The sequence below is a fragment of the Mustela putorius genome, unplaced genomic scaffold, assembly GCF_011764305.1.
Source record: "Mustela putorius furo isolate JIRA1106 unplaced genomic scaffold, ASM1176430v1.1 tig00000095_pilon_pilon_pilon, whole genome shotgun sequence".
NCBI lineage: Eukaryota > Metazoa > Chordata > Mammalia > Carnivora > Mustelidae > Mustela > Mustela putorius.
Window position 1 is genome coordinate 1107318 of NW_025421280.1, and position 16375 is coordinate 1123692.

The following is a 16375-nucleotide window of genomic DNA, read 5'->3' on the forward strand; positions in this document are numbered from 1 at the left end:
TTTACAAATGGTCCATGGCACAATTAAAACAAAAAATATCAAAAGGTCACAGGATCTTAAAGAATATGTTTATTGACAATAATTTCATAAATATCCTAAAGAAAATTTCAAAATTTCTAAAATTAAAATGTTTAAAATCTGTTCTCATTGGCAAAATATCCCTCAACAAAATAATAGGTCAATAGGTCACTACAAATGAATGTCACATTTAAAATTGGCTTCAACATTTTTGCAAAAAAATTTTTAAAAATTTACAATGTGTGATTTTTCTCCCCTCCTGGGTACAGTAAATCAATATTCAATTTTTATTTTAACTACTAGACATATTCTTAAATATATCATCAAGCTGCTGTGAACCTGACAGTCAAGTCAGTCAGTAGTATATTTACCCTATAAACACAAACGGAGCCAAATCATTTGGTAATTTTAGTCATTGCAATTTAAGTAGTCAAAATGCAAAAGTTGTGGTCGCCACCCACATCACCCCAAAGATTATGATACAGTGTCAGAAATTGTTTGCATCAGTTTTATAAGTTCATCTGTGTACTTCAGGTATCTGAAACTAAAAAAGGGATTCTTTTGTATTTTGATAAAAATGTACTCGAATATTTCATAACATTAATATTTATTGCTTTATATGAATACTGTATTGAAAGCCCAAGCATTCAGTTTACACACAGAAATTATACAATTATATACCGCTTCACAAAGGCAGTGAACACATTACATTCTACAAAATCTACTTTACAGAAATTTAAAAATTCTAAATATCAAAAGGTACAGCTGAAGAAACAGGTATAAATTTGGCAGCCAGTAATTTTGACAGGGAAGTTGCAGCTTGCATGACTTTTAAATATGTGAATTTGAAAATATTGAGTTTAGAGTAATCATTGTGCTTTGTGTTAATCTGAAAAATATAACACTGGCTGTCGAAGAAGCATGTTCAAAAATATTTAATTCACTTCAAAATGTCATACAAATTATGGTGGTCTCTATGCACCCCTAAAGCTTCAGTCATTTAGCTCCAGTACATTACTATAGTAATATATTAATTCTTCCAGTACAGTGGGGTTTCATACCATTGACATTTGCATACTCTAGAATAATTTAGAAAGAAATGTGTAATATTCACAATGTTCAGAAAAGCAAGCAAAAGGTCAAGGAACCTGCCGGGTTCTTCTGAGATGGTCTCATGTCAGCATTCATTCTACAAAATAGTAAGCTAATGTTTGAACACAGTTTCCAAGATAAAGCATATTTTCTCATAAATAATGAAGTCTTTTTCTCAGGCACCTCAGAAGTATACAAAAGAATTTTAGTTAGAACAGATCTCTTGGAATGTGTTTAACCTGGTATTTCAACAGACTTATTTCCAGGGTTTCACAAGGGCCAGATTTTATTTTAATTACTCAGAAGAGAAACTGAAACTGTCTTCTGAAAGAGGTGAACTCAATCATTACCAATAGAAAAAGTATTCACTGTATTCATCTCTTATAGAAACAGAAAAATAGAACATTTCCCCCTTAGAATAATATATATATATATGTATATATGACTTAAAGTTCCATTGTACATAGTCAAACAATAAAATCTGGAAGCCAGCATGAAACCCTATAATTCACATGTTAAAATGTTGAAACTATGACCAAAATATGAAAACTGCTCGAGTTGTCAGAAAGAGACAAGACAGAAAGATTTCTTGCATATGTATAAACTAAGTGTGATAATCTCCAAAAGGTTTTCAAAATTATAATTATTACCTTCCAGTTTAAAAACTTCAATTCTTTAAAAAAAAAAAAAAAATCTATACACAAACCACTGATTTGACAAGACCAGGAGAAGGAAAAAAAAAAGAAAAGTCAGCGGTACGCAGGACCCAGAGGAGCTGATATTCACAGTTCTTACATGTACAACTCTTTCAGGATTTATCCCATAAAGTACTTTATTTTACAACCTGCTTCTCTTGTAAAACTAAAGGTCCACTTTATTACATAAAAGTTTTATACAGTGTAAAACCAGAACTGTATGTAAAATACTGCATCTACATGTTTCTCAATAGTTAGTCTTGTTCCATTGGTTCATCTGTGACTTCTGTGGTTTCGTCCTCATTTTCCATGGATGACTCTGAGAGAATCTCTCCAGTTTTACTGGAGTTGGATCCTACTAATTCTTCTGTCTCATGGCAATCAGAACCACTACTTACAGGGCCTGTATTTGCACTACCTTCAGAATGTAAATCTTTCTCAGCTCGAGTCAGATCAGATTCCTCCATTTGATTATTTTCCTCAGAAGTCTCTTCATTCACAGTTAAGGCATCATCAGATTCTTTTTCTTGATTTTTTCTTTCTGGGATCATTTCTCTTGATGTCATAAAAGACTCTAAAAATAAGCAAATGTTGTTGTAGTTAAATTTTATTTTCAAAATACCTCCACAGTTAAGTTTCATGAATTCTGATATTCTACAGTTCAAATCATAGCCCCTGAAACTCAGCAGCAAATACATACAGGTGGGAGAAAAGCCCAACATCAGCATTATAAGGAGTTCCATTATGTTAAATTCTTTCAGGCAAAATGAAGTACAAGAATTTGAGGATCTCCTTACTCCACCCTTTTACAGATGGTCTCTAAATACCTTCTTCTTCCTCTTCATCCTCTTCTTCATCCTCTTCTGTACAGTGCTGCCTGGTACAACTACTTTCCTTGTCTTTATCCTGAGATGATGACGATGCTTCTGTTTCTTCTACCATAACCGAAGCAATTTCACTGGAAGATGTTTGACTGGCTGTCTCTCTGACTTCGCTTTCTTTGTCAAACCTGAGTCTTTTTACCTCATGCCCCTCGGCCTCCACACCATCTTCATCAGGATGTTTATTTTTTATAGGGCTCACTGAGGAACCTTCTGATTCAGAGTCACTGTAAATGTTTTTTTAAAATGTCATTAATAAGACTGTTTTCTTCATCTTCCACATTCTCATTTTTAAGGTCTAATCATTTTTAAAACTGCATTTCAGCATCAAAGTTAAATTATAACATCTGAACAAAGAGAAACACGAGAATAATTTCAAGGGAACCTCAACTGTGCCACAAATATTTCCCACTAGAACTAGTCAACAAGTTATATGACATTTCTGTTCAATTTCCCAGTAACTTATATGCCTTTCCATAAGAGAACTACAAGTCTTCCAGATGGACATACTCATTAAGACCTCTCACCTGTTTAGTCTGCTTTGGGATATAAATAAAAGCTTTCCTACAATGAGAAATAACTAAAAATTTTCAGCTCTGATAAACCTTTTCTCTTTTCAGGTTACTTTCAAAAACAAGAAATAGAAAGCATTATAATCACTTTACTTTCTTAAGATGCTATTATAAATTAGCAGTTTTAAGCTTCTCTAGGACTATCTTCATCATGTGCTATTGCTGAAAAAGTCCAGAAGCCATAGACCACACTAAAACCTTGCTGTGTCTCTCAAAACAACAGCATACAGTAGATAATGAGTGCTGAAAGGATAAATGCCAACCTATTTTGAAAACATTCTGTTTTTAAATATAAATAGCATACAAACCTGTGATTTTTGTCCTCATTTTGCTGTAAGTTTGACTCTTTGCTGTCTGCGCTCTCAGGCAAGCCATTTGTTGTCATGGGGACTGACAAAGAAACCTTTGGTCGATTAAGTGGCCTGGGTGTTCCAGGCCCATTTATATTAGACCTAGGATAAGATAAAGAACATCATTTTCTCATTTTGGTAAGAAGCCACCCTCCCAAGGTTTGCTTATGTGAACACATCACAGAAGTATTTACTCTTTGACTTTCAAGATTTCAGGGTTACCAAATTAATTGTTCAGTATATTCTATGGCTTCCATAAAATGCCCAATTTTATTTAAGAAAATATATTGAACCTGCTTCTCAAAATTAGGAATATACAATCTCTCTGGATATTAAAATCAATAATCTCACCGTTCAGTATAACTTGGTGAATTTCCAGGAAACATAACACCATTCATTCGATTTAAACTATTAGAATTATTTTTCCTATGAGAAAAGGAAAAAACATTATTATAGACACTTTAATTCTTTAATTTTGATAAGAGCCACAGCCTAAAGGATCTTTTGTACAATCTCACAGTCACAGAACTTAAACAGAGTTCTTTAAGAAATAGCATTAACTATGGGATTACCTTAATATCTCATTTAAAGTATATTCTTGCTAGAGTTCTAAAAACAAACAACGTTATCATCTATAAAATCACAGATATTTTATAAATCCAGTGCCTTTTTTTCTTTTTAAAGATTTTTCTTTATTTATTTGAAAGAGAGAAAGAAAGCACGTGCAGATGAGATGCGAGAGGGTCAGAGGGAGAAGCAGAGTCCCCATGGAGCTGGGAGCCTGATGCGGGACTTGATCCCACAACTCCTGGATCATGATCTGAGCCTAACGCAGTCACTCAACCAACTGGGCCACCCAGGTACCCTAAATCCAGTGTTTCTTAACAGAAGACATCATTCTCCTCTCAATTCCCCTTCATGGACCCCACAGTCCCAGTGGACATTTGGCAATGTCTGAAGACATTTTTCAGGGAAAAGGGGGCATTATTAGCATCCAGTAGGTAGAAGTGTAGGACAGTGCTAACCCCACTTGAATTCCCAGGACAAACAATCGTTAACAAAACATTAATAGTGCCAAGGATTGTGTCTTAAACCAACACATTAATTTGCTATATAAATCTTGACAACTGGAAATACTTTTCCATCATGAGGAGGAAAGTTATCAAGGAACTATTCCAAACCTAGAAGTTATCCCCCAGACATGCCATGGCAAGGTATCTAGGATGGGATCTCAGGGCCCTGAGTACCATGACAGTACATAAATCCACAATCTTAAGATTACAGTAAATCACCAATCACTTTAATCCAAACCTCTTTACTAGAAAAACATACAGATGGTATCATTGGTAATACTCTACTTGAGGACTGGGTGGTAGGTTCATAAGTATTTATAAATATTTTCCTGCATCATTTCCATATAAAATAAATGTGACCTAATTTAAATACTTATATATTAGAAAATATCAGAAATTACATAATCAGCATATACAGAAATTTTTAAAAATTTCTTTACTTACTCTGAAGAAGGATAAACACAGCTAACAACCATCACATTCTGCAACAACAAAAATTGATGCTTTAATATACAGAAAAGCACTACGACATAAAGGTTAACCATCTGTTTTTAAGCTCTCAGAATCACCCTGGCACCCCATCTATCCGATTTTACTAATACAAGAAAATAAATGGTTAAAAGTAAAAATTTTTAATCCAACAAGAGAAATTAAAACAATTAACACACTGAATCTAATAACCTACTAAACCATGTGCTCCTTCTGCCAGTATTATTTTACTTCTACTGGAGCTACTTTGGGACCCTGATATGTATCAAATTTAATACAGTGGAACTGCAGTCTTATTTTAGATAGAAATCATGCCAAGATACTTAGAGACTGAAGTATTCAGGCCGTGTATAATGAATTTCCTTAAAAAGCAGTACACAATCAAAAGTTTGTGTAGTAGTATCATACATTCAAAAAAAGAGCTTCGGACTTTTTAATAATACAATCTTCCCAGAAATACTGACTTTCCTATAGACAATATTCATTAAAAGTGTAGTATGACCCACAGGAAGTGCTTTTCAGCAGCACTTTTGCAGTCGTATTATCCAGATTTCACAGATCAGAAACTGAGACTTAGGTTATATAACTGGTCCATGGTCACCCAAATACAAAACACTGCAGCCCTGATTTGGTGACAGGAACACTCCTGGTATGACTACTTTGATTGCCTCTTCATTCAAAGATTGCCAAAATCTAATTATTAAAAGTCCAATGAACTCAAACCAAGTACTGATGAATCACTTCACTTTCCTGCCCTTCTGAAATCTCATTAAATCAAGGGCATGGAAATACAACAAAACAAATTAATCCAGTAAGGCCCTAAGATCGGTTGTAAACATTAAGTAACGGTTTTGGATTCCTGCTCCAAGGGTAGAATAAACTGAATCTGAATTATAACCATAAAATGAACACTGGACAATGTTTTAGGATCAATCAGAGGGAATTAGCAACCTACTGGTCCAATCTTGGTTCTCACAGGACTCTCTCATTGGTTCTTCACTTCAAACAAGTCCATTTCCTACTTACTATTCCCTCAAACACCTGGATGTCTTTGTTCATCACACTGTTTCCTAGATCCAATATGCCCTTCTCTTACAACATCCCTTACCGACAAAACACAACACTTCTTCATTCTTAAGTCTGATCTACATCTTTCTCAATATCTAAGTTAAATTTTTCATCAGATTTTCCAAAGTTGTGCACCTCTGAAGTCCAGAAATGAAGAAATGAATTCCATGGGTAATAAGTGTGCAAAAACACAGCTAAAGTTAAAATATCAATTCCAGAACTTTGGAGAGCCTTTGATGCTAATGTGTGCTAGGAATTTTGAAAAGACAGTAAGCTGCATTCCCCAAACTTTGCTGATCAACAAGTCCTCCCTCTGTGTCCCTTCTATTAAATCTTGCTCCAAAACTTAGTTTTTCCCAAATTAGGAAAATAATTTGGGAAAAAAACTTCAGGTATGTTTCAGGAAATCTATCTGAAGAAAAGGTGCCTGAAACAGAACTTACTCAGTGCTCTCTTCTGAAATAAAGTTTAATATAATCCCAATGATTAAGATAAATACCTTCTCTACTCCTCTGAGAAATTTGTCTGTTCCTGTATAGTTTCTCCTTGGATCTGTTAGCAATTCACATAGTCGCTGAATAGTAAAAGGGATACTGCAAAAGAATATAATTTTATAGTCTGAGGTCATTAATTATTAAGAGAATCAGAAACATTATTACTCTTACTATTTAAAGATTTATCTAGTTACCCATGTATTAAGCGATAAAAGAAACTGCTACAATAAGGAGATGAAAAGATGAGTGACTTAAAAAATACTCAAAATAATAAGCACACCACCTATCTCTTTAACAAGAAAATCCCTAGCCTTAAAACGCAATTAAAAAAAGAACACACAAAATTTAGAAGTTCAAAATTAATGGAGAAACATATTATTGACATTCTGAATATGATTAAAGTTTACAAGAGAGGCAACACGAATAATAATCAAGTTACAGTTTATTAAGTACAGGAATTTTCCCTCAAGCATTCCTTTGCACATAAAGGTTTCTTTACAGTGTCTCCAAATAAAACTACAAATGTAGTATCAGACAGAACAAGGCAAATGATTCCAATGAAGATGTATGATAGAGTTCTGCTCCACAGCTAGTTTTACACACAATCTATGATTCATAAGATGTAAAATACACACAAATACAATCAATATTTTGGTAAGTGCCTTACCATAATTAAATTTTCACTTGATCATATCAAATACAAAACTGATGTAAGTCGGAACTAAAATCTTTTATAAATATTTAAAAATTTATCTCACACTTCAGCATTCCTCAGAATTACAGTCTGTACAGCCAACCTAAAAGCATTAGATAGGACAAGCTAAAAAGTACAGACATAAACTTCAGACTTCATTATATGCCATTCAGATCTATTTACTTTCCTTATAAAGAGAATTACAAAACCTCAAATTAAGAGTTAATATTCACAAAGTTCTTTACTATGTACAGGTATTTTGATATAACCCTCTCCCACAAAGGCAAGCAGCTAGTACATAATACTGCCAAGACTCAAACCCAGTGTCTCTAACTTCAAATTCCTTATCCTCTCCTCCATTATTCCAAACATACTTAAAATCTTATTTATTTTTTAATGGGACAGACCATATTTAGTCCTCATATCCTCAGCATCAACATTATTCTTATGTTCTTATAAAAAACCAGTATAAGGTTTATAACAAATTTTGTAAAGGCATAAAGTATATGTTATTCATATGAAAACAAACATTTTACTTAGGAGAGCCCAAGAATCTATCTTGTCTCAAGTAGCATCAAAACCTAAAAATCAGAAACTATCATTCTGTCAACAAGAGACTGAGAGCTAACTAAATGTATGTCTGACACCACAAATTCTCAGAAGCAACTAGAAATTACAGAACTCTTGACGTTCACCATGACTGCTGAAGAAAATTCCTTTGGGTTTCTGAGAAAGAATACGGTTTCTTGCTTTTGAAAATATGGTCAGACTGCAGTACACACACAGTCAAAACGCAGAATCTTTGAAATGGAAAAAGGAAACAAAGCACGCCAACAATGTTACTAATAATGAAACAGTTTACTGGCCTGTTTTATTCATTCCTATAAAGACACCGCATAAGTGAAAACCTATAGCTAATACATGAAACTGTTAACTGCATTAAAAAATTCAGGGAAACATTTTCCCAAGCTACATACATAATAAACAACATGAGTTTACAAAATGTCTTTCCTGAAAGCTCAAGGGCAGGATCTCCTCCTCTATATTAGTGTCAATATATGAGTTATTTGTACATATACGTATCTGAAATGCAGTACCACCACGGATTTCTGAGTATTAATGGTATACCAGCACCTCAGCCCCTTCTTCAAGTTCATTACTTTCCAAACCTTAAACACACAAACTCCACCTATCTATGCTCATCCCCTCATTAATTAACTCACTGTGATACAATCAGAAGTGTCTACATTATTAAAAAATAAACAAAATGGCACCCACTGTTAAGAATATTCAAACGATACTTAAGCAACAAATATTTCAACAGATATTATCTATATCTTTTTCTCCAACTAAATTTCTTTCAAATACCAAAAACCAGTATTTTCTCTTAATTTAAAAATTGCTTTAAAACATAAGTATCTTTAAATTGTCTGTTTAACAATGTTTACATGTTTTGGCTAATTTTCTTCAGGAAGGCAAGTAAAAGTATAGCCTATTATTAACAATGTACTGATCAATAATACTGCTTTTAGGGAGAAAAAGGTATTATGTTTGCACAGCACTGTCAGCAATAAAAGCCTATGATAAAACGTGTTTACTCCTTAGACACTTACAAGAGTTTTTGAAGGTATTTTACGAAGTGTCCAATAGATGGCACTAAAATGTCATATAATACCCACCCCCTTGCATAAGCAGGCTAAAATACAAGTATTACTTGTAAATAAAAGTATCCTTTGGAAACATTAATATAATCTTGCCAAATGCACTGACGGTCTCTTTACACAGTTGTACTTTTTAACCTTTTAGGTAATATGAAATCCTACCACAAGCTAAAATCAGAGCATGTAAATAACTACAATAAATGTCAATAAAATTTTGTACAGTGTTCTCAAAACAATAAATTTTATGCCAAGGAGGTAAGTCTGAACCTGGGAACACTTAATCTATGTTAGATCTTTTAAAGGAGGTATAAGAATAAACCAGATAACCAAATCCAAAATGAATGGTTGGTACAAAAAAATTTGTGCCAGGTTTGCTATTACTCCTTAGATAGAGCATACAAAACAGTTTATTCTAACTCCTGAAAATATTAAAACTTTTTCCAATAAAAATCACTAAATTAAGACCCTATGTGCCAAGAAGAAAAAAGCAAAAACCACACAATGAAAAATTTGAACCAGAATCCCTAAATTTGGGGAAATGGGTAAGGATGTTCATTGGAACAATATACTATAAAATAATTTAATAGAAAAACATTTGGGGTTATTTCAAATAGAATAGATTGTTTACTCTGCAATATATTACTTATTTCCCTGCCATCCTAAGATAAAAACTAAAATTACATAAAGAACTGGGTGGGGGGAAACATGGAACAGGACTAGCTAGCATTTTCAACTTCTCAACTTAAAAAAAAAAAAAAAAGGTGTGTCCACGAAATCCACTAAAACTTGGGAGGGAAAAAAACCCACATCAAGTAAAGGATCCAAAAGTAACAAGTCCTTTCAAATGGTATTACCCAGAAACACTACAGAACACTGATGTCCGATCTACTTTTGATGTACAAATTATAAGGTAGTGTGGATAAAAAGGCATACTCATTAGCCCACTGAAAGACTGTGTCCAAGTTGAATTTATCTCTCTTGTTAAAGTCTCATGTCCATATCTAGGAAACAGGGATTCTGAACATATAATTCTCACTACTGATTATCATGAAGACTAAATAAAATATAATGTATATAAACCATTTAACAGTGCCTGAAATATTTTATAAGGTATTCATTAAATCTTAGTTCCTATCATCATCCTGATCTTAAAACCCACTAATTAATGAAGGCTGCAGAAAGCACAAACACCCCAAAGACCAACTATAGAGGAACAAAACCAAAAGTTTATCTCTTATCTTTTAAAATACTCCTTTAAATTCCAAGGAGAGAAACTAACACGTTTTACATTAGTTACAGTATCTGAATTTGACTGCAATTGTCCCCATTCACTGAATTAAAAAAAAGTATCAGGGCTCCCGGTGGCTCAGTGAGTTAAGCAGCAACTCTTGATTTCAGCTCAGGTCAAGACTTCAGGGACATGAGATAGAGCCTGGGATCAAGCTCTGAACCGGGTGTGGAGCCTGTTTGAGATTCTCTCTCCCTCTGTATGCCCAAACCTTTAATATGTGTAAGTCTTAATGAGAATTCAGTATCATGAAAGGGGCTGAATATGAGGGAAAGACATCAAACCATGAATTAGCAATCCAATGCTACTTTTAATAGAAAGAAATTTTAGACAATAAGGCCAACACCTGAAGGAAGAATTTCCTATCTTCTATTTTAAGCTGAGATTACAGTCTGACTAAAATTTATCTTAGTCTATTTAATGTTTCATCATTAAGATGTACAAATATTCTGAATATATACAGGTATTCAACTGGAAAGAAGACATTCAGAGAAGAAAAATGTGCACTTAATTCAGAATTTAAGATAAAATCAGATAACTGATTACCTTATTCCTTTCCAATGCAAGCAACTTTCCTCATGAAAAAGAGGCGAATATAAAATATAACACAGAGGCCGTTTGAGTACAAAAACTAAGAGATAACCATAAAATCAGACATCCTGTTACAAAAAATGTTAAAACAGCCAGCTCAACTTCAGTTTTACACATAAAGATGTCATTTTTACTATGTCCTTATTTTCTATGAATGGTTACATTTATACTATGCCTTAGTTAACAAAATCACTTAAATCTGACCTGAACTATTCAGGTAAAAACTAGCTTAAATTTATCTCAGTTATCACTAAGAAAATAAAATAAAATAAAAAATCTATATATATCTATCTCAGTTATCTAAGGCTGAACAAACAGGTTCAGTTTTGTTTACTCTTAAGTCCTACAAAAGTCAGAATTATCACTGGAAATATCACTGATATTATCTTTATCTTAGTATCTATACAATATCTCTATCAGTACTCAGGCTTTAGATTTGTACAAATATACACATACTTAAATATTGTTATGTATATATTTTCTACCTGCAATCAATGTCAGAAATTGAGATTACTGAAAACATCAATGTAAAATGACAAGTACAAACAATAAAATGAAGAATTAGCCTCTTTAAATAATGCTAAGTAATTATAAACTAGTATCTGTGCCACTCCCTATCCCAAAATAAGTATGTAACAACTGTCAACACTTTCATTCAAGTTAATAATCTTTTATAATGCCTACAGTAGTCTGAATTGTCCTTGTTCTGGCATCAAATCAAAAATGTCAAGAAAAAAAATCAGGACTTTTGCTTTCAATTTAAAACATTTTATTAGAACGTCAAATCAAACCATATGATCAAAGGACAAGGCAAGGTGAGGTAGGAGGAGGTAAGGCTACTAAATAATTCCAATTCTCTACTAGTTATGCTAAGTGAAAGACAGTGAAGAAAATGGAAATAAACACATATAGCTAAAAGATTTAATATGTTCAACAAATACTGACACAAAAACTCTACTTCTCCTAAATAAAAATTCTCCAGAAGAGAATTCTGGAAGCAGCAATAAACAGGTCAAAGGAAGTAAGAGAAAAAAGTAACAAATAGCTAGAACCTATTCTCTCATCTCTGAATAATCTCAAACTAACTGTAAAGCAAACAATACAAAATCAAAATAGGATTATGCTTTAAATCTATGATCCAGATTTAAGAATGCAAAAATCTCATACATGACCTTTTAAAAAAGTATGAAGAGGCACACTCTCAGGTGCAGAAATTTTCAAGCGCTGTGTGTAAGCAACACACATATAAAACAATAATGTATAATACATTATTTGTTAATAAAAAATTAAAAATTAAAAAAAAAACAATAATGTGAAAGCTTTTATGACTAAGAAAAATCTGGTCAATCATGTACATTTAAAGTAACTTTAGAGAAAAAATTCAACATTCAGAAAGACTATCATGCCAAAAGATGAAAAGCGCTCTTCAGTTGTAACCAACTGTACACCTGCCTTAGAAAGATGATGTGACAATAAAGATCTTTAGGTATCAAATGGTTATGTACTTTTTCTAGACCTGCTCATAAACATGTAAACCACACTACTTTAGTCAACCAATCAGTACCTTAAACTTACTGCTTATTTAGAAAGATCTAACAACACTGACAAAGGAGAGTTAATTTATATTCATTATTCTTAAACTGTCAGTAATTTAGAGTCGACACATAAGTATCTTTTAAAAAACTACTAAAAATGTAAATTACATTTCTTTCTACCCCTTGAAGTGCCTCTTTGTGTACAGCAGGAATGAACTACTACAAATAAAATACAAATATAGAAACACGTTTTTATTCCTTTCACTGATTTATTCAGTACTGTTTGAAAACCTACTGTTCAGGCATTCACTGTTGTAGGCCTTGTTTGGAAAAGATGGTTAACCCTGTCTTTCAGAATCTTACAGTTCAAGAAATCAAGCCAACAACTGAATGGACAATTTCCACTTCAAAGAGGGAAAATTTAAATGTTGACAATATACTAAAATAATTTTAGAAAATGAATAATCTTTTTCAGGACTAAATACTATGAAGCATTTAAAAACCGAGCTTTTACTAATTAAAAGCAAAAACAATAAACTTACCAATAAGAAAATCACTGCAAAATAAAAAAAAAGGGTATGAAACCACAATTTGTAAGAGCTAATATAAGAACCTGTTAAGATGTTCAATTTCACCTGCACTCAAAGACACATAAATCTGTGTGCACATGCATGCGCTGCACACACATGACATTAAGGGATTACAGTATCCGCATTTACACACACATGAAATAATACACATTTTGCAAGGTCAACTTGACAGTTCAATAGAAATTTTAAGTATGTGTACACTGTGACATTAACAATTCCATTTCTACAAATTAAAAGCAACAACCTACACATACATTCAATGTGTGACATTCATCAACACAAGAAGTACGTACAAGGATGCTCACTACAAGCACTACTTAAAATAATCAAAAAATAAACACCCACCAACAGAAATAAAACAAACTTGTTCGTATAATAAAAAATAATGCAGTCATTTCAAATACACAGATGAACAGAAGATACCACTATAAATGCACTGATAGATGTCAAAGCTCTTCAAAAAGGAAAATACAACTAGCATATGATATGATCCCACTTTCTTTTCTTTATGTACTACTCCTGTGACATCTAAGGATCTTTTTAAAAATTTTAACAAATATTTTTATAACTTAAAACGTGACCTATTATAAAGAGTGGTAAAGGTATACTAAGAAGGACAAATCCTCAATCTGGCTGAAAAAGACCAAAATGCTACTTGGAGCCACTACTCTTAACACATTTTTAACACACCAATTAATGAATATATTCATACATAAAAATAAAATTTAAAAAAATGAACATGTTTCAATATATCAATATAACAAAGACAAACAAGGTTAATTAAAAACTGAAAAATACTTATCACTGATTAAGACCTCAATCCTGCCTAACTAGGAAAAAGGATTCATAAACTATTTTGAAAAATCAAATTAAAAACAATGTAAGTTCAAAATACTAATGGTTCAAAGATGAAAAATATTTTTTAAAGCAACTGTGTCTTAGGTATGCATTTAATGACCATTTAAATCATTTTCAGAAGTATGTTAATTACCTGCTTTACAAACTAATTATATTTAGATTTATTTAGTCTACATATCTGTCTAGTCAATCTTAATTTTGAAAGAACTGAAAATAGTATTACTAATTCAGAATCACAACTATATTAGTTTACCATTCACAAAGCAGTAGCATATTATGACCTCTTTTACCTTGACTCTTAATTTTTAAATGGTAGCCATAACTTACTGAAAAGATGAGTTATAACGTCTAAGTACTATCTGTGTACTATTTATAAATATCCCAAAGAAGTATTCTTATATTGAATAATTTAGTTCAAGACTAAATCTTATGCAACATATTTCTAACATAAAGCATGTGGCTTTGTCTGGGTATGTGCTTTTAAAAAATATTATTATTGACAAAAGCAGTATGTGCATACAGATAAATAATTTTCGATAGAGTGTACAGAAGTACAACAGGGTACAAAGTCAAAATAAGCGCCCCTCCCATCCCAAACCCCTAAAGGCAGCTCAAAGATAAAGCCATATATTCTACCCCAACAAAGCACTTTTGCAACATACCTAAAGCCAAAGTCTAAGAATGTGTTATTTTAAGCAAAACTCAAAACTTAAAAGCATGGATACATGATATATAACAAAGGATTAACTGAATTACACTACCTTGTTGCAAATCCTATGTGTTTAAATATCTGAAAAGAATGAGACTGTTTATGCTATCTAATAGTTACAAATGAAACCTCTTCAAATAAAACCTATCTCAAATATGAATTCATGGTTAACATATCCACAATTCATTAAATTTGGTATCCAAATCGCTAATATCAATCTAAATACTGAACAATTCAACATCAAAAATACTTCTTCCCTTCAATAAAGAAAACTCTACAAATACCAAGAAAAATACTTAAAATGACAAAGAATATGACACACAGCAACATTTTTTAAAATAGCCATTTATTTTAATACACTGTATCTTTTAATGCAATGTTTACAAAGGGCTAAAAATGATTACTTGTTTACTTGGGAGTAAAAGAGGAACTCCAAAAAAAATTTTAAATAGAAAGTCCTAAGTAATTTATACGTTCATAAATTGTCATTTTTCATTTAGAAAAATAATACTCATCTCAATGATATGCAGGTTCTAGGTAAAGTATAAAGATTTATATCACGTATAAAATGAAAAGAAAAAACTAACATTTCCTGAATGCCTCCACTGTCAAACCCATTTTAAAGTCCAAATGCCACTTACACACCCATAAACATGGTTCAAGTTAAATAAATAAATAGATACACTCATTATTTAATACTTGTAAGCTAAAAATCACTAACTACTAAATGTCACCTGAGACACAGAACTTACTTAATGGATAATCAATGATCAAAACAAATAAAAATCCTTAATGTTCTGCTAAAAACTAAACCTTTAAAATAATATTAAGTGCATACCCATTAAATCCAGTGACAATTTTCAGTATTCTTTCCTTCATTTCATCAAAGGGAATATATTCGACATTTGGGTTGGGAGGACCTCTTGGTTCAGGAGCTGAAGTTCTGAAATCATCCATCACTTTCTCCAGTTTGAAAATAAAATAGCCTTTAAATTGGGACCACTGAATCCTATAAGCAAAAAATCAAACAAAACACAGTAACATGTAGCTTTACAATTCTTCAACACAAAGCACAAAACAGAATATAGGATAACACTGATGCTAATAACATTAAGATCTGAGTAAGGGGCAGTGAGAATATCTTTGTTAAGTGGCAAGTACCAGGCCTATGAATCTGACTCACAAACTCCAAACTAGTTACACCAATTCTCCCCACCCCTGATCCAAATGAAACCCCAATCTCTGTTAAAAATCTTTAAAATGAACAACCTCCAGCTAAAAGCCCATTATGTACTACGTCTCATTATTAGCAACTTTAAAACATTATTTTGACTCTACTGCTCCTAACAAGTCAGCCAGAGAGGTGTTACCAGACCATCGTAAATAGGTTATTAGAAATTGGCTCAAATTCACATTTTAAATAGGCAAGTCAGAATGACTCCAGACCCGAAGCTCTTAGTATTCAAGCTATAATGCTTACATAGACAAATAAAGGTTTCTTGTCTTATATCTATGTTAAACAGCAAAATGAACTTCACATTACTCTTTTCTTTTAGCTAGTATTTTCAGAATCTTCTATCTCTTAAAGGGTACATATCATAGGTTCTATGTAACATGTATCTGCAAAGTAAAAATATATAATTTATGTGCTTTTAATATCTATTCACTTACTAAGTTAATAAGAACACCTTTTCTCCCTGTCCTTTTAAATTTTACC

General features: G+C 32.3%; 1 protein-coding gene across 2 annotated transcripts in view; it reads right to left on the reverse strand.

Annotated features, from left to right (window-relative positions):
- Positions 1 to 608: 608 nt before the first annotated feature.
- PPP4R2 (protein phosphatase 4 regulatory subunit 2) overlaps positions 609 to 16375 on the reverse strand; it is a 50223-nt gene continuing 34456 nt past the window's right edge. For both annotated transcript variants that reach the window (XM_004738372.3, XM_004738371.3), the window contains exons 3-9: positions 15497 to 15667; positions 6738 to 6831; positions 5126 to 5163; positions 3960 to 4034; positions 3567 to 3710; positions 2633 to 2913; positions 609 to 2379 (exon numbers count right to left, since the gene is read on the reverse strand). In XM_004738372.3, coding sequence (XP_004738429.1) covers positions 2060 to 2379; positions 2633 to 2913; positions 3567 to 3710; positions 3960 to 4034; positions 5126 to 5163; positions 6738 to 6831; positions 15497 to 15667 — 1123 coding nt within the window. In that variant the 3' untranslated portion in view covers positions 609 to 2059. The remainder of the gene's footprint in view (positions 2380 to 2632; positions 2914 to 3566; positions 3711 to 3959; positions 4035 to 5125; positions 5164 to 6737; positions 6832 to 15496; positions 15668 to 16375) is intronic.